Source organism: Schistosoma mansoni, chromosome 1, assembly GCF_000237925.1.
Source record: "Schistosoma mansoni strain Puerto Rico chromosome 1, complete genome".
In the NCBI taxonomy this organism is placed as follows: domain Eukaryota; kingdom Metazoa; phylum Platyhelminthes; class Trematoda; order Strigeidida; family Schistosomatidae; genus Schistosoma; species Schistosoma mansoni.
In genome coordinates, this window is record NC_031495.1 from 47,887,343 (window position 1) to 47,910,510 (window position 23,168).

Consider the following 23,168-nt stretch of genomic DNA (forward strand, 5'->3'; position numbering starts at 1 on the left):
ATTTTTTCTACTTGAACATTAATGTTTGTTGATAACATTGAATTCTGTTTAGGCTCTTTTACCATTTATTAAAACTTAGAAAAGAATCTGTCATGTTGAACTTTTAAGAGTGAATACGGTTTAATCCCTTGGTAATTTTGAACAGAGTACAAAGAATAAAACTGCAATGATATGATGAATTGATTATATTATAGGACTATCTATCAGCTAATTCATGGTTTATTAAAGAACTATTGCATTAGACGTGTCATTAGTAGAATGAAAATGTAATAGTCTACGTATTGTTCTATTTGTGCTTGTTTCTGTACCACCCCATTATCGATTTTTTAATATAAAGGTTTAATTAATTGAATTGGATCATATGCACATACTTTGCATCATAAAAAATTTATTAATTTATATTAGTAGTAGCATTACATGATCAGAATAGCGAATTCGCTTTTGAATTTGTGGGTGGTATTCATCAAGAATTGATCTCGGTTAGACTAACATTAGAAATGGAAGGTTACTGAGTATCTGTATCGTCGTAGTGTATAAATTCTTAGATATCCTCAGCTCAGACATATCGGTAGTATAATGGTACTTACCAGTTGGATCAAATATTCATCGTGAAATATTGTTAATCAATTATATTCAGAAACCAAAAACACTGGATCCGGTTATAAGCTTATCATAATACCAGAAGGTTTTTTCTCCATTCCTGGAGGAGTCTACAATGATTACTGAGAAGATATTCGATACTTCAACGAAATAGCTGTTCAGCGCTCCCTGGCTTACAAAGAAGCGTTAACCATTGATCAATTTGTGACAAATATCACTTATCTAATAAAACACTCAACCCAGTTATCTCTAATATTATCCCAGTGCTTGACTTCAAACCATCAATTTAATCTTAGTCAATTAAATAATCAACAAGGTAGCACAAAAAGCCTTTATATATCAGAATTACATTAAAATTTGATACACAATTCTTTATTATTTACTAAATTATGAATATACTATTAAATAAGGCTTATATGGCTGAACGTCTTACTAGAATAAGTTAGGGACACATATTAATACCATATCCTATAGAAGTGTTTATTTGATGGAAAATAGTCGATTTGAAAAAAACAAACAAACACCTTCTATCTCGGAGAATCATAAAAATATTAATTAGTTACGGGACTGGATTGAATTTTAATTATTTTACAGACTTTCAAGAATGTTAGTAGTATTGTTCTATAACTTAGTTTTTTCTCTTTTTTTTAATAAATTTAACTCACTTTCAATTAAACTTTTCCTCGTATGTTAGTTATAAATCTGTATATCTATTTTTTTATAATCAACAAAAAGGTATTGAAATGTATGAACAAAAGTTATGGATTAAACTAGTCTGTATTATAATTTGCAAACAGTGAATTTATGTCAATTATGTCTTGAATAATTACAATATCCACCCCTTCACACCCCACGCCACCCATCCATTATTACAGGTAAAATGTAATAAAGTCATATGAAAATAATCAACAGTCAAGGAGAGCTCAAGACAGTTACCTCAATTCTAATAGACGTTATCCATCCTGAATCAGTTTTTTTTCTTTACCAGCTAAACAATGAGAGTATTTGCCCATACTTGTTTTCATTTATTCCTTACTCTGCATCTTTTTATAATGGGTTCGTAATTTTACATTAATATGATATCAGTGTTATTGAGAAAAACAACAACAACAACTGATTACTTGTTTATTTATTTCTAGGCGGAGTTATGCGCATTCGCTTTAACAGATATCATTCAATCAGTTGTAAATGGATCAGATGGTTGCCTAATATCATTTGGTACACGTGATTCAAGTAAGTAAAATTTCTATTTGCATTTATAACTATGAAAAATCTTCATGTTGGTTCAATAGATCAAGTTAAAATGACAGTTTTCTTTTTAGCCCTAGATAACAGTAAGAAGTACATGATAAATCTTTCTGAGTATAATATTTTGAGCTTAAGTTGAAAGTAATATATTTAGTAAACCATCGTATAAATAAAGAAAAAAAAAAGAATCTATATTATTAAATAATTTTAAGAAGTATACTCATCATATAAATGAAGCATAGTTCATTGTACTTTTTCATTGATTGATTGTAATCTTAAATAAATTGAAGCTTACTAATAAGACTAATAAGATTTTATGATGCAAGGATTCAAGTTTTTCTGTTGTTAATATTAAGGAATTCAATGATCAGTCCCTGATAGTATATAGATATTTTGAGCTGGTAGCCTTGATATTCCTGTAAATTACAAGTTTTGGTAAAGTTTTATATTACAGAGAAAACTGTCAGCTGGATGAATTTTCATTTAACTCCTCATGTTCACACTGACACTGGAATTGAACTTCAAATAGAAAGATATTAGGTTATTTCATATTGATAACATATTCGCTCTTACTAGCTAGTTAGTGGGTATCAGTTGAGTTGTTAAAATACATATTATAAATACTTTAAAGATGAGTTGACAAGGTAACTGTAAATGCCCATATTATATTTATCATGCATTATGTAAAAATACTGGAAATCAACCTACAGTATCTACAGACATTAAAAAAACAGACTGAAGAAAAATTACACAATAAAAGTGAAGGGATTATGTAATGAATAAGGTCACGGATATCTGAGTAAAATACAACTGAACTAATTGAAGTACGTAGTCAACATACTTTGTTATGATCCTTGTGAAAATTGAACAATTTTGTATGCAACCATAACAAAAAATCTGATGATTTGGTATTTATTGCCTTTTGTAATTTTAATATGTCTATTATTCAATTAGTGTTTCATGCCAACAATTCATATACCTTGGATCATATGAATGATACTATGCTCCATCTTTTTATCCTTCTAGCGTATTTTGCTTTAATTATTATAACAGAATAGAGAACTGTCATTGAACTTAGCAAGAAATGTAGAACTGTTGATTTTTAATTATTTTATAGGATAGATTTTAGGTTATAAGTTGATAAAATTGACAGGTTTATTTTATGATTTCTTAATTTCATAACTTTAGAAGAACGCATGTAAATCATCTGAAACCAATCTAAAAATTTCAGACTGCATTATCATGTAAATTTAATTAACCATTATGGATACAAATTTACTGAATCACGTGATATGAGGAGAATTTCTTTTTGATGACCATTTGTAATTTTAAGAAGCTATAGTTTATTATTTGAAACCAAGTTATATTTTTATCCAGTCAATATATTAAGTTAGCTTAGCTGAAGTTATAAGAAGCTGAAAAGAATCTGGAAGACAGAGTGACTTTATATCATATCACTTTATCAACCGTTAGTGATCGAATCTTTCAAAGTGTATTTGACATGGAAAAAATTCCATTTTCAACGGGATGTTTAAGCGGTTTCAGTTACTGCCAAGTTTTTTTAAGTTAAATGCAATACACTGTTATCCACTTACATACATATATATTCATCTTAATATTGTAAACAATATTTCTTTCAAAAAATCGTCCAACCCACGAAGTGCTCTGGCGCGAGACTGGTAGGTCCTTTGTTCGGATATCGCGAGTGCGGGATCGTGGATGCGCACTGCTGAGGAGTCCCACAATAGGACGAAACGGCCATCAAGCAGTGTTTCCAGGTTTTCCATGTTTGTCTAGCTTCAATTGACTCATGATTTCAACCATGAAAAATACTGAAATCTCCGCAAAACCCCATCTGAAAATCATCCAACATTATAAAAAATTAATAAAATAGAGCTTATACGTTTCAGCAACTATGACATTGTGATAACTAACATCTTTCTTTAGTTAGGAATTTTCTCAGAGATATATAAAATTCCAACATATAGATATGCTTGTTTTTTAAAAAAAGAAAATCTATGCAAAATTAGGTGTTGTATATATAAATCTATTGTATATGTATCAGAGAAAGACAATCATTTCTTTCCGATAGCGACATATTATATTCACATCATGTTTTGTTTTTACTTTATTGCATAATTGTCAATGATTCATGTATCGCTGATGTAATATTACATGTCATGCATTCACTTGTATACAGCATATCTCATATATTATTGGCTATTTTCTATTTAATTTTACTTCTCTTTGATTTTGTTATTTGGTCTTGTTAAATGAAGACCAATGGATTTGATTTATTGACAAGCATAAATGACAATGACAAGCTATTTACAAGATTACAAAGTTGTACTTGTTGTTAATGTTGTTACTATTTTGTAAAAGAAATATAGTAGATCTAGTCGGAAAATGATTTTTTTGTTGTTGACAACAATTATCTCCAATGTATACTTTCATTCCATTCACAGGAAATGTTAAAAGCGGTTGAATGTCGGCATGTCTCACATACCACTTTTTGTTTTCAGAAGTTTTCTTTAACTTATCACACTAAGTAGTTCTCAATATAGATAAATTAAATATGATATAATGACGAATATGCGCTTAACCACTAGATCATTGACTCATGATTTCAACTTTATAAAATTACTAAAATCTCCACAAAACACCCTTCTAATAATGACCATATGCTCACTGGTGACTGGCTCCATGAGGTATTTCCTCCAGTTCTAGTGACGAGCAGTGACCAGTGGAGTTCAACCAGGTCTGTTGGGAGATATCAACTCACTGAAGACATTAGTGAATGGTCGCTCAACTTCGTGGATTGGTTGAAGTTAGACATTAACACCACTGGATGTTGGCTCAGTGGTCTAGTGGTTAAGCGCTCGTGCACTGATGCGCACTGTAGAGGATCCCCACAATAGGACGAGTTGGCCGTCAAGTAGTGCTTCCAGGTTTTCCATGGTGGTCTAGCTTCAATTGACTCATGATTTCAACTTTATAAGTAGAACGTTTGAAATCAGCATAAATCTATTTAATACGTTTTTTCATTTTTCTTCATATCTGTCTATTCGACTATTTTCTCTCATCATTCTGACTGGTAAATAATTTTCATATTTCTATTTTTCTTTAATACCCTGATTGTTACTCAAACTCTTTTGATAGTTACCATATTGGATCAATTTAGGGTGTGATGACTCCTCTCTTTTTTATAGACGTACATATTTGTCAAAAAACTATCAATACAAATGTAGAGCTTAAGTAAATGATTTCATGAAAATGAGAATTTTCTTCAATGATTTTTCATCATTTTTACTCAACGACACATTGGGTTACTGTGTTATATGCTTAGTAGAAAAACAATCGTTTTAATTGTCATTATTGTAATCAAAAATTAAAAGGGTTAGTCAGTTCCCACATAAATGACTATCATTCAATGTATTCGAGTTTAAAATCAATAACAAGTCGATGAAAGACAAAGAGATTCAATGGTGATTTAGACCTAACTGATTTTATGATGACGTATCATTTGATATTGTTTGCTTGTATCTTCCAATCGCTCGTTAGGACAACAATTGATCAGTCTCTTGTTGGCATATATGCATCCTGTGCGAATCGTCTCGATATTGCCCTAATTCACAAGCTTTGTAAGCAAAGATGGTTAGTAGCTAGTAGTGAAATCCAGGACGCGCGTTTCGTCATATTTGGGACTCATCAGCTGGATGTACCTGCATCCCAGGATCGGTGTTCACTCTGGCACTGGAACTCAGTACCGTTCACTTCAAACGCCGTCGTCTTATCCACCTAGAAACTGAGTCCTGATAGCCACCTGCTTGTGCGATTAGGTGAAATTTAAATTTACTTCGTATTGCTTGCTTGTATCTTCACAAAGTGAACATCAACTCTGAGATGCAGGTACATCTAGCTGACGATTCCTAAATAAGACGAAACGCGCGTCCTGGATTTCACTGTTAGCCACCATCTATCTTTGCTTATAAAGTGTATTATTATTTGAAATGATAGTCAAATCATCTTTTAACAAAACATTCAAGTAGCCTCGTTTCGTGAAGGATATTTTTACGTAAAATAAATCCAATAATACTTTGTAGTATTCAATTCGATTTTCTGTTATATAAAACTATATAATATGAGACAATCCCTTTGATATTTGCGAATTACTCATATAGATTATATGTAAACAAATAAAGTAAGCAAATAAATAAATAAATAATATTCTCACATTGATTTATTTGTTTATAACGACCGTAATTGGAATAACATTTTCAAAGCAAGATACATACATACCTACATAGATACAAACATTAGGTAATAAACGGATTCTTTTCATCTAATCTAACAATATTTATGTATAATAAATTTCCTATTGATTGTCATACTGATATATTATTTATTTTCAGAAGGGGTTTTGTGGAGATTTTAGTATTTTTTTTTATAGAGTTGAGATCATGAGTCAATTGAAGCTAGACTACCATGGAAAACCTGGAAGCACTGGACGGCCGTTTCGTCCTATTATGGGACTCCTCAGCACTGAGCTGGTCAGCATCCAACGGTGTTAATGTCTAATTTCAACCAATCCACGAAATTGAGCAACCATTCACCAATGTCTTCAGTGAGTTACTATCTCCCAACAGACCTGGTTGAACTCCACTGGTCACTGCTTGTCACTAGAACTGGAGGAAATACCTCATGGAGCCAGTCATTAGTGGGCTTTGGCATGAGACTGGTAGGTCCTGGGTTCGAATCTCGCGAGACGGGATCGTAGATACGCACTGCTGAGTCCCACAATCGGACGAAATGGCCGTCCATTTCTTCCAGGTTTTCCATAGTGGTCTCGCTTCAATTGTTTCATGATCTCAACTATATAAAATCTATTATTAGTGCATTATTTTATCTTTTATTCTGATATAAACTCTTCCTCAAAGTGATATTGTTATTACATTTTCTAGAATAAACCTTATTACATTTCAGTGTTTGCATTCGTAGTAGTGATTCAAAGAATTCTCTTCTCTTTCTCTTGATCATCCCCAAAAGTCTAATTAATAATTGCACGTAGAATATAATAATAATAATAATGATAATTCAAGGTTGAGTCAAGGCAACTAATCTATGGGAGTAAAAAGAATGAACTTGCGACTATATATATATTTCTTTTACAATTCTTACAATAAATATATTTATATAATAAATGCTTTACGCTTCATTGATCAAATACAATTAATCATCTTCTTTTCACTTCTTTATATCTATATGAGAGTTAGAGATATATAGTTAAATATTTGTATGATAGTAATTTACATTGCCACTTGAATTAATGATATGTGGATAAATGTCAATATAAGTAGTATTTGTGTGTATGTACAAGTTTATTTTTCATGCCTTTAAATACAAAGTCATTGTGTAGCTAGAAATGATAATAAGAGACAAATATAGAAAATTTATTTATTTTATTAAATTAGTTAGATTAAAGAGAGAAAAAGAGAATGAAGTAAGAAGGATAATAACACTTAGAGAACATAACTTTCAAGATCTCTGGTAGAGCCATTTTTATATGCATTGTTGAGAAATTTCATACTAGAAAGTAAACATCCATTCCTTGTTCATTAGCTTTCAATGATATCTCAATAAATATAAGTCAATGATGAATATTATCAAGAAATCTTTGATAAGCATTTCAACAAAAAAATCAATTAATTAAACTTGGTGGCACCTTTTTGGGGTAGTTTTCATTCTTAACTGAAAACTTAGTGAGCTTCTTTTCAATCCCTTGTAAATTTTATAGATTTTCCGAAGGGAATGATTAATGTAGACGTATAAAACTGTTACCCATCAATCCTCAACTGCTAAAGTTTTACCAGATAATGTTACTGAAAAAAATGAAACCATAATATAAATGAATTCACAACAAATGTTAATTTCAAAAGATGTAATGATGATCATTATGATTAAGCTATGAAACATTGGTAGATAGAATGCATCATATATGAAATTTGTAGGGAAAATGGTTATTTCGTTTCATTCTGATAGAGGACTCAGTGTTTCAGTAAAGATCTAGCTTAGATTGACTTTTGATTTCAAATGTGAAAGTACCACAAGCTTTACAGGTCCCCATAATGATACGAAAAAAATTATCAAAACACATATGGTTTGTCACAATACCATTTGACATAATGATACTTTATAGACGTGATAGCTATGTTAAAATTTGTACATTTTCAATGTATAAACCAAATCTCATAAATTTGTCATAAGAAGTTTAGTCAACAATTAATTATCTTCATAGTTGAAATCATGAGTCAATTGAAGCTAGACCACCATGGAAGACTTGGGACCACTGGACGGCCAACTCATCCTATTATGGGACTCCTCAACAGTACGCATCCACGATCCCGCAATCGCGAGATTCGAACCCAGGACCTACCAGTCTCATGCCAAAGCTCACTAATGACTGGCTCCAGATCACTTAACCACTAGACCACTGAGCTGGTCGGCATCCAACGGTGTTAATGTCTAACTTCAACCAATCCTCGAAATTGAGCAACTATTCACCAGTGTCTTCAGTGAGTTGATATCTCTACAACAGACTTGGTTAATTATCTCCCAGTGATGTCAAATTCTATCATGATAATAATAGATTCTAAAAGGTTCGAATCCTGTAAAATGTATCATCAAGAAAATAATTTTTTTCTTTATTTTAAATCTTTCCCAATATTATAGCTAATCATTTACTAATCTTCCTTACTCACAGTTTATTAAAAGTGTCTAGAAGGACTGGATGAAAGTGCTTTTAACAATACTGTTTGTTATAAAGATAGAATAAAAAGAAAAGTTTCATTTTATTAAATATGATAATCAAATTGTTTTAATCAAATTTTTTAAAAAACTTTTTTTCACTGTTTGATTTGTTTTATTGATTGATTTCTATCCTTCTTAATTTCTAATCCCTTTCAGTAAAATCTAATTCAATGTTTGGTGATGACAAACAATCATCTGGTCTTGGCATTATCCCTTCAGCTATCTCTTGGTTATTTCGATTAATTACTGAACAAAAAGAGCGTACTGGTGCAAGATTTTCTGTTAGAATATCTGCAGTTGAATTGTGTGGTAAAGAAGAAGCACTTAGAGATCTTCTCTCTTCTGTTTCTAATAGTAAGTTGATGGATAGTATAGATTTTTCTTTGAGAGAACTAAAAAGTATCTACTTTTTTATGTTAATAAGATTTCTGATTAAAGAACGACTAGCAATTTGTGTTACTTAGAGATAAAAAAAATTCTCACCTTTTATTTAATTCTATTTATTGACTTTGATTGTTTTTCATTTCCTGTTAGTTAAAACGAAATTCTAATTGACGCCATTTTATTTTACGTACAAACAGGCTGATTTTGTTTCTCAGGACACTTGATTGCGTGTGTGTTTGAGTGAATAGGTGAGCTAGTGAATGAAAGAAAGGGAAAGGGACTTACATGATTTCCTTACTAAGTACAAATTTACAAAAGAAATCAATAGTTTGAAGTCAGCGTCAGAAATTTGTTTCAATTAGTTGGATATCGTGACTGAAATTAATAAATGATGACAAAAAGTCTGTTCTTTATCAAAACATCTCACTGAAACATGTTTCTGATAAACATTTTCCCCACATAGGTGAAGAACAACAATATATTTTTCCAGATAGGCTAAAAGATGGAAACATAGTTGTCCGGCTCAACGTACAGCTGATTAGTGATAGTATGAGAAATTTTAGACCATACTAGGATTCGAACAAGTAGCTTTGCGGTTTTCTCTCATACACTGTCATTATTAACATTCATAAATCAGTTTGCGTGAATAATGTAACTGGATATTAAAAAATTTCGAGAGATTAACAAGAATATGTCTGATTGTTTAAACTTTCTCTTCACTCTTAACTTCAAAACAACTCACAAACTCTGTTCAATAGAAGGGTTGTAAATGTTGCAGCTGCTTTCTTTAGGTCGCATTTCATCCTTCTAAAACAATAACAAACATGAATGAAATGACAAATAAGTATTTAAAAATATAAGTTAAGCGAAGAAATATCTATTTTTAACTAGGTTCTTGTGAACAAACCTAAAAGTTGTCTCACTGTTGAAACCTGTGAAAAAGAATGAAAATTCACTCATGATTTGTTAAGCGAAATGAATATACTCTAAAATCATTGAGGAAACATATGCCAGTGATAAGATTTGAAGAAAAACGACCGAAACAGACAAATAAGCTATTATTCCTAAATATAACAGTTTAGACGTTCCGGTGAAATAGTGACTAGATGTATAGAAATATCCTTTGAGTGAACAGTAAACGCTACAAGATTATCCCTATCATGCTTCAGCCAGACATTATTGGGTTCAAAGAATAAAGACGAACTGCCTAGTCCCATTGCGTGTGTATTTTTCCCATTTCTACTGGTTCTATAAGACCAGTTACAACCAGAAACCTATATCATTGAATTTTTGAACATATCTGAACCAGAAGACAAAATAAAGGAATAGAAAGCTTCACTTAGGAATATTTAACCAATGCTTTTTACCATACTAACACAAATTCAATTTTCAAGGTTATCTATAAAATTCCGTCAAATATGTCCTATATTTCCACACGTAATCTCTCACAGACAACTGAAGCCATAGGAAAGTGTATCAATACGCTTACTATTTGTCTACAGTAAACGTTTTACAGACTCTTCATTTACCCTAGCCTTCTACTGCATTACTCTTAAGTTTGCCAAAATACCTTTACAATCCCATTTAACTTTGATTTCGAACTTCATTTTTACGTAATCTGTCTTAATAACCTAATTATCTAATCTTCTTTACACCTGTTTCATGTATTACGTATTATTAACCTTGATGTTATCTATAAAATGAAATATTTTGAAAGATACTGTTATGTTATAATGGCCCGTTAATTTTCACTTGACAAGATGAGAACAATGACTTATAAGACTTTGGCCCTGCACCAAATCAATAACGCGTTAACCAGAACGAACAGCCCAGGGTCAACTCTGAGTCCTTATTGGTCCTTCTTACCTAGCCCTGTCCGTTTGAGTCCAGAAAGCAATCTCAGCCTTCACAGTACGAATCATATATTTCAGACATACTTGATTTATATACAAGCAAACCAAACCGCATCACACCACAAATAGAAAATAACGATTATACAAGATGGAGCCCAAACTGGCTGTGAATGTGAAAGACTGTAACTAATGGATTGACAATAAATTAGGAATAGTGAATCGTGTAATAATAGCCAATGAGTCAAATGAAAGCTTATAATAAAAGGAATATGAATGTATATCAAATCTATGTAATAATAGTCTATAAATTATTCCTAGCAGTTACCATTCAGTTATTCTTCGTCAGGACATAACATATACAATGAAATTTATTTGATATTATTATAACATTTAATACGAAAACATATATGGTGGTTTGATAGCGAATCAATTAAAATAAATCTTACCCGCTCAGCTTTTATTTTTAACAAATATATAATAATTTTAATAGTTGAGATCATGAGTCAATTGAAGCTAGACCATTATGGAAAACCTGGAAGCACTGGACGGCCGTTTCGCCCTATTGTGGGACTCCTCATGATATCAACTATTAAAATTACTATAATATTCACAAAACCCCCTTCCGATATTAAATATTTAATAAGTTGAAATTATTAATCATCGAATATACATCAGAATATTTCATATGGTAAAGAATTTATATTGATCAGTACACATAAAAAGAAACGTACGCAGCTCCTGCTATAGTGAACAAGAACACGAGTGGGGGCACCCGAGTGTATTTGACCCGAAAATTACAGACTATATCGCTGAAATCTGACAACCATACAGTAAACAGTTGATTTTCAAACTACTAATTAATTGTCTCAATCTTGACTATTCCTTCTGCAAATATTAGTCCATAGTCTCCGATTATTATTGTTCATGCATTTTCATACCGATTGCGTTTCGTTCCCGTTCTTTCCTTAACAATCTTCTGCTGAAATACATTCTATGCCTGACCATTGTTACATACTACTTATATGGATGTAAGCAACCCACACCACACTACCATTTGTGTTAAATGATAACTACATGAAGTGAATAGATTTAGTTGATGAGAATAATTTAACTTGAATGGAAAAACACGAAATTAAGGGAAAAAAAAAACTTTATTCAATAATTCTTTTGAGGTAATCAAGATTATGCTATTTTGACTTAATGTTTAATTATAAGTCTTTCGAGTATCTATTCATCCCTTTTATTAATTGTATGGTCACATTGGTCAGTTTGTAAGACATTGTTAACTTTTAACCTAAGAATTATGTTTTATAACAAATGAAGGTTATATAAAATAAAATGTAAAATAACTGAGGTATAAATAGACAACAATTATAAATTATTACAAGGAATATTTATGTATTTGCACTTTATTCGTTTAATACACAACTATCTGTATTCACAAGTTGCTGTTTTATATATCTTTTTTGACGTATTAAAGCTACAGATGCAGCTGGAGCAAATGCACCTGGTGTTTACCTTCGTGAAGATCCAATTTCAGGTACTCAACTAGAAAATCAAAGTGAACTTAGAGCACCTACAGCTGATAAAGCAGCATTTTATCTGGATTCTGCGTTATCTGCCAGTTATCAATCTGTAACAACTGATAGTTCATCCGTAAAATCTCTAACAGCTTCATCACCTTTAGACACTAATTCTTCTAGTCCAACAATACTATGGAAAAGAAACTCACATTTATTTTTCACACTGCATATATATCAATATAGAGTAGAAAGAAGCGGTATCAGTACTGGTGGTAAGTGAAAATTCTATATCGACTTACATGTTTAAATTGATTTAATCCATTTCCTGTATACTATAAGAATAATAAATATGACATTATTTATTACAGTCTTCTTCTCTCACTCCTGCTACCCCTCATGGAGGAGCTTAGGTCACTCATCAGCATTCTCCATCCAACCATGTCCTGGAAAATACCTCCGAGTTGTTTCTAGTTTCTATTCATCCTATTCATGCCTGCTTCCAACTTTCGACTAACTGTGCTTTTTGTCTTTCTCTTTCCGTTTCCCTTCAGGATTCCAAGTTAACTCTTGCTTCGTGATGCAGTTTAGTGATTCCCGTAATGTATATCCTATCCACCATCAAGATCTCTCCTTAATTTCCTCTTCAGCTGGAAGCCGGTTTGTTCTCCCTCACAGTAGGCCGTTACTGATGGTATCCGATCAACCAAATTGAATATCTTGTGTAGACAATTAATTATAAATACTTGTACTGTTTTGATGATGGTTGCGGTGGTTCTATAATTTTCTAATGGGTTCCAATTATTATGAGCATCGTTAAGTTGTATCTTCTCATTTCCGTAGCTGTTCGACTGGTCCTCCCGGTCTCTCACATTGTCCGGAAATTCCATGTTGCTCTGAATGTTAGAAAAGTCATCATCTTTGGAACAACCGAAGAATATTGGCTTTTACTATGAGGCATCATATTTCTTATAAATGAAGATCTTTGAACTCACAGGACAGAGTTAAAATGGTTTAATTTGTTTATTTTTGGTTAGCGTTTCTTTAGCAAGGTTGTTTTCTGCGAGGCTGGGTTGTTAAGCTTATACTCAACCCTTCTCCTTTACTAGATATCGAGACCAGCGGTAGCCCTGGAAGAGCTGAAAACGGAGTTATCTAGTAAAATAGCATAGTACTATACCAAAAGAAGTAAATTTCTCGAATATATAACTGTTCTTGAAGCAATTATTCCTTTGTTATTGTCGTTAATTAATATATATTCAATTCAAATTACAAGAATTATGACTGGTATTTCGTTTATATATAACTGAATAAAGTTGATTTAGTGATTCATGTATTTTCAAATGAGGATAAGAACGTTTCAAGATACGGTTGAGTTATGTCATGAATTGAACGAATCAGTAAATTGAAGCAAATTTCATATTATAAAGGTGTACAGAAACTACTAGGTAGTGTTAGAATTATAACAAGAATGAATCAATATTCATTTACAAAAAGGTTCTCGATGAAATATATCTGACTGTTTATGGTGGACTAGAATCTATTGGATAAAATAGATTCGTAATCGTTGACTCCTAATTTATTGTACAATTAAGACGGTAGTTACATTTACAGAACACCATCACTATTTCCTAAGGAATTACTAACATTAAAATAGGTCATACAGAATAGGTTTTCTATAATAAAGTTATGTAAATTAGGCTTTACACTATGACCCTTGACATAACAACAGAAAAACATATGGTTAAATACTTATGGGAATAAAGGAAATAAGAAATGAATCTACAATATTTTTGGATAATTTACTGATATGACTGACATTTGGAGTAAGTTATTGCTAAAATATTCTTCAGAGTAAATAGAAGCTATTCACTATGGACTACTGATTTTTTCTTTACCGAAAGTTAGTTATTGATTTCCTGAACTTCTATTACTTTTGAGAATGATAGTTTCTTAAAGTTTTCTGTTTTTCGATTGTTATGAGAGACCAACTTCAATTTTACTAAAACCTATGGAACTTATGTCTATACAATACTATAAGTAACTCGCGAATACTACTGACCAACAGATGTTTATCACATTCCTTAACATTTCACTTTCATCACAGTTCAATTTATTAAACGGAACTTTGATGTATAATTCGATTATATCTATTGTTGATGTAGTACGGTTATTTTTCGAATAATTTTTTACTTTCTGACATTGAACTAAGTACTTATATTCAGTAGACTTCCGACTTCAACAATCTAAAATGTATGTAGGGACTGCGTAGACACTTTTATCTAAGATTCGCGTCCATATATGACTTGTTTTTCTTCTCCTCCTTTAAACAGTACTCAAATCAGCCTCGTATAAGATCAGAAGCATATTGGTTTTTTGTGTCATTCTTAAACAGATTTTATATTTACAGAATAATCACAATACAGACAAAATTTACTGGTCTAAAAAAATTAAGATTATAAGAAGGGAAAATGTTCCATAATTCTTTAATATTATGATTTTGTATTCTTTTGACTAAGAAAGTAAATACTTAAAAGTGTTCTTACTATTTGTAGAAACTCCTGAAGTAAACTCTTATTTTTTCTCGTAATCTTATTTTATCTTAATCGAATTAATCATGATTTTCTAATTATGACTGAAATTTAACTGAATGTTTTATCCCTAACGGGAACGTGTATATTCGATCGTCCAGTGCTTCCAGGTTTTCAATGGTGGTCTAGCTTACATGGACTCATGAATTTAATTATTAAAATTAATACGATCTCCACAAACTCCCATTTTAAAATACATATGACAGTCTTCATTTTTTAAAATAAATTACAAATAAAAGGGTTGTGAGAATTATATTCAAAGATGGATAGTCGCTAGCAATGGAATTCAGGACGCGCGGTTCGTCCTATTTGTGCCTGTATCTCAGAGTTGATGTTTACTCAGGGACTCGAACTCAGCACCGTTTACTTCAAACGCCTTCGTGTTATCTACATAGCTACTGAGTCCTGATAGTCACATGCTTGTGCAACGGGGTGAAGCTCAAATTCACTTGGTGTTGTTTGTTTGAATTTTCTCATTGAGGTTTAGGACTTCAGTTGATCAGTCTCTTATTGACCATATGTGCATAGTATGTGCATTGCCTTAATTCACAATCATGACAAGCGAAGATGGATAATGGCTAGCAGGTACATCCAGCTGACGAGTCCCAAGTAGAACGAATTTGAGTCAATACGCAGAGTATGTGCATATGTCAATAAGAAACTGATCAAGTGCAGTCCTAAACTTCAATGGGGAGATTCGAGTTAACAATACCAAGTGAATTTATTTTCAATGAGATTAAAAAAGCAGTTAAAAGAATATCTCGTAGAAAAAGTTGTAATTACTTAAAAAATGTCTATAATTATCATAGGAAAATTGATCTAACAGTCTTTATTATGATATAGTTGAAAAGAAATTGGTATTTTTACAATTCAGCTTCATGTGTTTATTGAAGGTGGATGATCTAACATCAAGGATCTAATGGATTACTATATTAAGCCATTCAAAAAATGATAATTCACGTCATTTCTATCTGCTTTTATTAATTCAAATATCAAAAGATTGATAGTGAAAGAGAAAAAAGAATATTAAATGTACACATTCCGTATCTCGTCTCAAATAATATGAATTTTATACCTAATAACACTGTGGTGTGTGCTACTGATGTCGACCGATATAAGTAATATGTATCACCGATAAAAAGTGAAATGTCTGGCGGCAGAAAGTTAAGAAGATAGAAGGGAAGAGAACGAGGACAGAGATTCATTGATGTGGAAAGTGCAAGAAAACTGAAGTCTGAGACGATTGATTGACATTTTGCAGAAGGAACAGTCAAGTTTGAGACAATTAATTAACCATTCGCAAATGAAAAATTTACTGTATGGTTCTCAGATTTCAGTAAAAAATTCTGTTGTTTTGGAATAAGTTTGGTTGTCCCCACTTGTGTTCTCGTTCAGTGTAATACCAATTATTTTTTGAGCTTTATTTATAGCAATTACGAAAGATGATAAGTGCTAGTAGTAGTTACTATCATATAACTTAAATATTATCTATATTTTCATATAAGAATAATTACTAATTAATCACTGACATAATAAACTGTCTTGGTCAGCTCCCTTTAATTAATTTGCTTATTTGGCTGTTAACTGAGGTCCTATTCTCCAAACAATCCTTGTATCCGCTAAATGATTTTCACTATTTATTCGATTACTCAATAATACCAGTTTTTCTTAGACATTTTATAGTTGCTACCTTGTCTTCTATTTGTACGTATAGACACCAATTAATAAGCCATCTAAGTATTCATCATTAATATTGATTAGTTTTCTTATATAAGTTTTACAAATGAAATTATTTATACGAAAACTTATTTAGAAATATAAAAAAAGTAACTTCATAGTAATTTGAATTCCCTTTCATCATCGTTGACCAGCTAGTTTTCACTGACTGTGCTCATCAAACATTTTTATTCTACGGAAAGTTTGAGAATATTTGGCATCGAATTTTTGCTTAAACGACTGTCATTCAATCCATCTTTGTTCAGTGTTTTAAAGTCACAATCTATGACTCATATGTTTTGTATTTTCAGTAGCCTCTGTAATTAACCAACAATAAAATGTTACAGTATTTTTATTCATTGTTTATTTACTTATGGCTTATTTGAGACTTTTCAATGTAACATAACTATCGACTTTTATTTTTTATGATTTGATAAAGTCGCTGGTGGTCGTAGTCGGTTGCATTTAATAGATCTGGGAAACACAAAACTACCAAGAGATGTTGAAACAGACAATTCAGCGGATACGGAATCGCAGAATTCAGAAAACAAGCAAACATCAGCTTCATTAAATGATTCGATGCTATCTCTTTCTTCCATGACCTCAGTCGTCCTAGCACTAATCAATGGCAATAGACATCATCCTCATAGAAATAGTAAGCTTTCACAAATGTTACGTGAAGCTATTGGAAGTATTGGTTGCCGAACATGTATACTTATACAAACATCACCAAATGTAAATTACTATCACGAAAATTTGCAGGTAGGCTATACATATAGTTTATTTCAGTTATATGTTCACTAAAATGTTTAGGATACTATGAATTTCATCATACCTTTCACTGCATTATTGTTTTTATCACCTCTTAAATTTTCTCAACTTCACATTGCGTCGAATCAAATTCATACTATAATCTTTCCATTCTTCTGGTAGCAATCAAATTGTAATCAAACAGACAAAAATTTATGTTTTAATCAGAGTTGGAAGGCGGGAAACGCTTGGATGCAAGATTCTAATTCCGCCTTATTCGGAACTTACCATATGTATGTCCCTATATCTGAGCAAATGCTCGCAAGAAGACTCGGGCCTGGTAACTTTCGCTTCAAATTACCAACGCGTTATCCACTTAGTTACTGATTTTAGATAATCACTTGTTTGCGCAACAAGTGGATTTTTACTTGTTTGTAAGGGTTTTTATTGTAGATCCAAATCAATAATTCATATGGTTTTAAATCCTCATCTTGATCAAAATGCATTAAATGAATTCAATTGTAGTATCGTAAAATCAAACCAATTGGTTGACTGAAGTTCAATTATAATCATGAATATGTTATGTCTGAACAATTGATGGTAACACTAATAAAGTAACCGAGGTGACTCAAAGTAATATTTTTCCTAATGGGCTGAACCATATTGCTCAAATAAACATATTCTAAAAGACAAAATCGACTGAATAAATATAGACATTAGGAGATTTAATTCATAATTTATACGCCACATATTCACTCAAGTTTGATGTGACTTAATAATTTACAAATGATTAATTATTGATGAGATTGAATATCATAAATTTATCAGTATTCATTCCTGGGCAATAATGTCTTCATGTTTGTAATTATCTTCTAGATGTCTGTTTCACTGAGCTCTAAGCAGATATTTTGGGGTAGAATGTGTTTGATATGGGAAGTATCTTTAAAGCATTCCATCAGTCGTAGGTAAATAAATCTGAACGTAGTCGTGGTTATGAATTTCCATTTAACTAAAAGAAACTGATTATTTGTTAGACGTTTTCAAATCTCTTGGTCTCGGATAAGTTCATTTCAATGGATAGTTTATGAGCTTGAGGATTAAAACATTTCAAGGATTTTGTATTGATGTTTTATTAATATTTCATCAATAAATCGAACGATTTTTTATATCACACATTATATCAGGTATCATGACGTTCAGTACGTTTTATATCACATGACAACAGCAATAAGGAAGTGTGATAAATATTTGAGGATGTTGATGACTTAGATCTGTTGCTTACTGACATTTTCAGTCAGAATGCTTCTTTATAACTTAGTGTTGAAGTTGTATTTGTTACTCATAACTTACATCAGCACACAGTAAGTTATCTAGTCCACGACTACGTTTATCTTAGAAATGAAAATAATTTTAAAATTGCATATCTCGAATTTCTTCTGACTGTTTATCAATAACTGATGTCAAGTTCAGAAAGCATTGAAACTCATAATATTATTGACTGAACCTACTGATAAGAATTTATAGTACTCCTTGAATTACAATATGCACTGTCGATATTTTACTTTAGTTAGCTTATCCTGAAGGTTTTTCTTTGTTTTTATTTAACCGACTTAAAGTTGTACATTGATTTTGGCGGTTATCTCATCCCTAACCAAAATAATGAAATTTCCAAATTATTTCATTACTTTGTTTTCTCTTTTATTAACTAGCTTTTACAGTTTGCATCTAAAATTCAAAGAAGTCGACGACACAGGACTCATGAGAGAACATTAGTAGGAAGTACCTCAAATAACAGTGAGATAAATTCTAAGGTGGATGATCAGAATACTAGCTCTGAAGACAGTTCTTCTTGTGATAGTTTTGGTTTAAGGCGAGCAGGACGATTACGTCTAAATATGGGACTACGTTTAGCTATGAAGCGCTCAAATGGATATAAAGGATTTTCCACAAAATATAGGCATTATGGTCCTGATAATCTCCTAAGTGTACCTGCTTCTTCTGAGAAAGACTATACATCTAGTAGTGAACAATCTTGTGATACTGTTATTTACTTAGGACGTCAAGGTCTGTTGGGTCATCAATATGATCAGGATGATAACCAGAAGGCACGTTCTCGACTTGGTAAACCAACATCAGGAGCAAGTATGGATACGGGTTCAGTAAGTTTTTGTATATGCTCACTTGTATTTGTCGGTATGTATCCAGTTATCAACAAAGAAAATTAACAATAACCAATTTTTAGTTAACGTTGATTAGAATTATAAGCATATATGATTTAGGTTTTTGATGATCTATATCCTAATATTGAGTACTCCTATGTAGTTGACGCTGATAATTTAAATTTATTAAAAGTTGGGATTACTTTACTGGGAACTGATTTTCCTGTATAATAAAAACAAACAATTCAGATAAATTCCCAATCATTCATTTCGATATTCAAGTGGTTAGAGACAATCGAAAGAAAGCCCTGAACCTGAGTTACGTGTAAGTTACATATTTTGATTATGAAGAGCTTCATTTCTACTAGCTCTTCACCATAGTAATTTTTAGGCTATTAATATCTAAAAACTAAGTTATCAACGTTATATGATAATCTCATTTTCGTAAATAAAAAATATTGTTGTGGAAAAGTCAAGAGATAATTCCTATGCTTCATATATCAATGGTCTTGATGACTGTTATTAAATAACTCCCAATGGTGTACAAATCTCAAAAGACAATACGTAGCGTTAACTACAGTTTGTTATTTGCATAGTATAGATCACAAGGCCACAAGCACACGAAGCAAATAAAAACAGAAATGAGAATGCAAATAAATGAAAATAAATGTGAAAGTATTAATTAATCGGATTTAAAAACCACATGTATAATAAAGCTAGTGAGTCACCAAGAGAGTTAAGCAACTAACATCTAAGTCAACAAAAGGGATGTAACACATGATCGAACAAATATGGTGATACAAACATGATGATAATATTAATAACAATACAATGATATAGACAAGTTGTCACTGACCAAATGATACTGTTTGATAAATAAGTCAACTGAAGGCCTTCACTAAAACGTATACAGAAATAAGTGTCAGTGAAGTGCTACAGTAAACGTTCAGGTTACAAATTTGGATGATATGAATACATTTGTAGAATTTGGGTGTGTTTGGGAGAGATATTGTTGTGTTATAATATTTGATAGAGCTATTGGCTTAAGCGAAGAGTGGATATTTTTCTTATATTACATCAGTTTTAGAGTTCCCATCCATTTCCATATATTTCCTGATAGAGTAAATTGTTGCATTACTGAAGATCTAAAATGTTTTTTTCTAAAAGGCATTAAACATAAACAAAATCAGGTTATAACATGTATTGTCTGTGTAGTTTAAATATTAGTTAACATCACCGTTAATAACTGGGTTATTCACGAATAAATCTTCGACCTAATAATTTATATCTAATTAAGCATATTTTATCACACTGTTAAGACAATGTAAGTTAAATTAATATTTAAATATATGACACACATATTGTTATTTAGGAGGCAAGCAGTGGAAGTAAAGTGAAACAATTTGAAGGACAACAATCACATGATTCACCAGTTGGTTCTTCTGTTGGTGTGAGACGTGGTAGTGGAGGAGCTGAAAGTGGTTCATTAGGTCATTCAGGAAGTCATACAAACTCTGGTGACCACTGTTCACCACATGCAGTACATTCCAAGGAACGAAAAAGATCAGCTCCACGTACAAATGTTTATGCATGGCCACGTAATGCAGTAAAGAATGCAATTGAAACCTTAAGTACTCAAAAAGAACAATGGGTTGATGGACCGAAATCAGATTTCCACCCATCCAATCCTAGTCATCAAGCATCTCAGACTACTACAAATGCAGTAGCGAAACCAAGCATGATAGATAAAGTGAGTTTTATGCGTCTGGTTACCTATCTGACTTAAAAATGAAGTAAATTTGTTATTTGATGATTGAAATATTTTTTTGAATTTATCAATCAAAGTAAGATAGTGAAAACAGAATATATTATGTTGATTTACATCAAACTGTTTCCCATGAGGAAATACATTTAAAGTATAATACGAAGTGTATCTCACTACACTTTAAGATCTACTGTTGAACGTAACGAAATGAGTGCAAAAAGGAGATTAAATTGTTTAAAAAAATGTATAAAATAGTGCCAAACTTATCTTAAAAGAATACATAATTTTCTTGATATGAAATCGAAGATATGTTTATTTCCCGAAAGGAATTATAGAATAATCAGCACAAATGACCAAAACGGGTTAAACCTCAGCAAAAACTTCCAGAATCCTTAGACAAATTAAAAAACAGTACATTTACACAGTTAACGTTTCAGTTATCTGTATGAATAATTAGTATATATTAAACATTTCATATAACGTTTCAGGAAACTCAAGTTGATGAACTAACTAAAACTTCAGCACAAGTGATAATTCCACCTCAGTTATCATCACAAGAAGAGCAACATTCAATTAGTGCCAACTGTACGAAAACACATCAAAAGGTTCCTGGAAAAGACCATTTTGAGCAAACAGCTGATGAATTAGGTAAGACAGAACAAGATAAACAAGTTCAAAATATTCAAAAAAATGTATCCGTAAAACCGGTTGCATTAGAAAGGTCAAATATCACGTCCAAATCTAACAAAATGAGCCAAATGGAAAGAATAACTGATCATTGTCCAAATAATGGAGGTAAATATACACTTACTATCTTCCATACTTCCTTGTACATTGTCTTCTTGTGTCATCACAACAAAAAATCTAGATGTTTCCTCAACATATTTATCCTTATGGCGAATTCACTTGATTTTTTCAAACATTGCTTTAGTTGTGAGACTACTATGTGTTTATATAAAGGTAACAGCTGCGATTTTGAACTACTGATTACTAGGAATAGAGAACCACTGTGATTCTCACTACGTATATGTGAAGAAAACAAGTTGATTGTAGTAGATTTACTTCATCACTCAAAACATGTCGACTTGAACCAAACATAAGCTCATTTATATACAGTTTATACTCACATATGATGAGTAGTTAACTAATATTGCATATTACGGAAATATAGAGAACTAATACAAAAACCCATACATGTCACACTAAACGAATTCTACATAAAATTAATACAAATAATGTTATTCGGTATACACGTCTGCACCAAATGATATTTAGGTTATACTAAACGGAATGTCATACTGGTAATAAAACAGATATTTTGTCACACAATTATAATGCTGAACCGAAAATGGAGGCCATATAGAACTAAAATCTAATGGGGTTAAATAAGTAATCTCACCATTTTATTTCTTTCTAATAATCATTTACAACTAGGACTTAACTAACTACTTCTCTCAGTTATGTTCTTGTGACTGATTAGTATACTTCAGTTTGAAAAAATACTATTAGTTTACATAAATAAAATGCAAATAATCAAGTTATACGTTCCTATAACAAGATTTAATTATCATAGTTTAAATCACAGATTGATCTCAGCTAGGATCTTTCGTTCTAGTATGGGGATTCTCTGCAGTGGAAACTCACGATGTGCATCTGTGAATCGAACCCGGGAACTCTGGTCTCATGAACGAACGTTTAACTCCAAGACCATTGACCATGGTTCTAAAGGTGTTTACTTATAACTTCAGTCAGTTCATGATAGTCAATCCAGTTCC

General features: G+C 31.6%; 1 protein-coding gene across 1 annotated transcript in view; it reads left to right on the top strand.

Annotated features, from left to right (window-relative positions):
- Nucleotides 1–23,168, top strand: part of Smp_169360 (putative kinesin) — a gene marked incomplete at both ends in the record, with an annotated part of 71,929 nt that overhangs the window by 24,723 nt on the left and 24,038 nt on the right. The window contains 7 exons of the mRNA XM_018794649.1: nt 1,740–1,833; nt 8,812–9,009; nt 12,373–12,687; nt 17,159–17,481; nt 19,179–19,628; nt 21,001–21,378; nt 21,882–22,188. Of these exons, the coding sequence (XP_018649040.1) occupies nt 1,740–1,833; nt 8,812–9,009; nt 12,373–12,687; nt 17,159–17,481; nt 19,179–19,628; nt 21,001–21,378; nt 21,882–22,188 (2,065 nt within the window). The remainder of the gene's footprint in view (nt 1–1,739; nt 1,834–8,811; nt 9,010–12,372; nt 12,688–17,158; nt 17,482–19,178; nt 19,629–21,000; nt 21,379–21,881; nt 22,189–23,168) is intronic.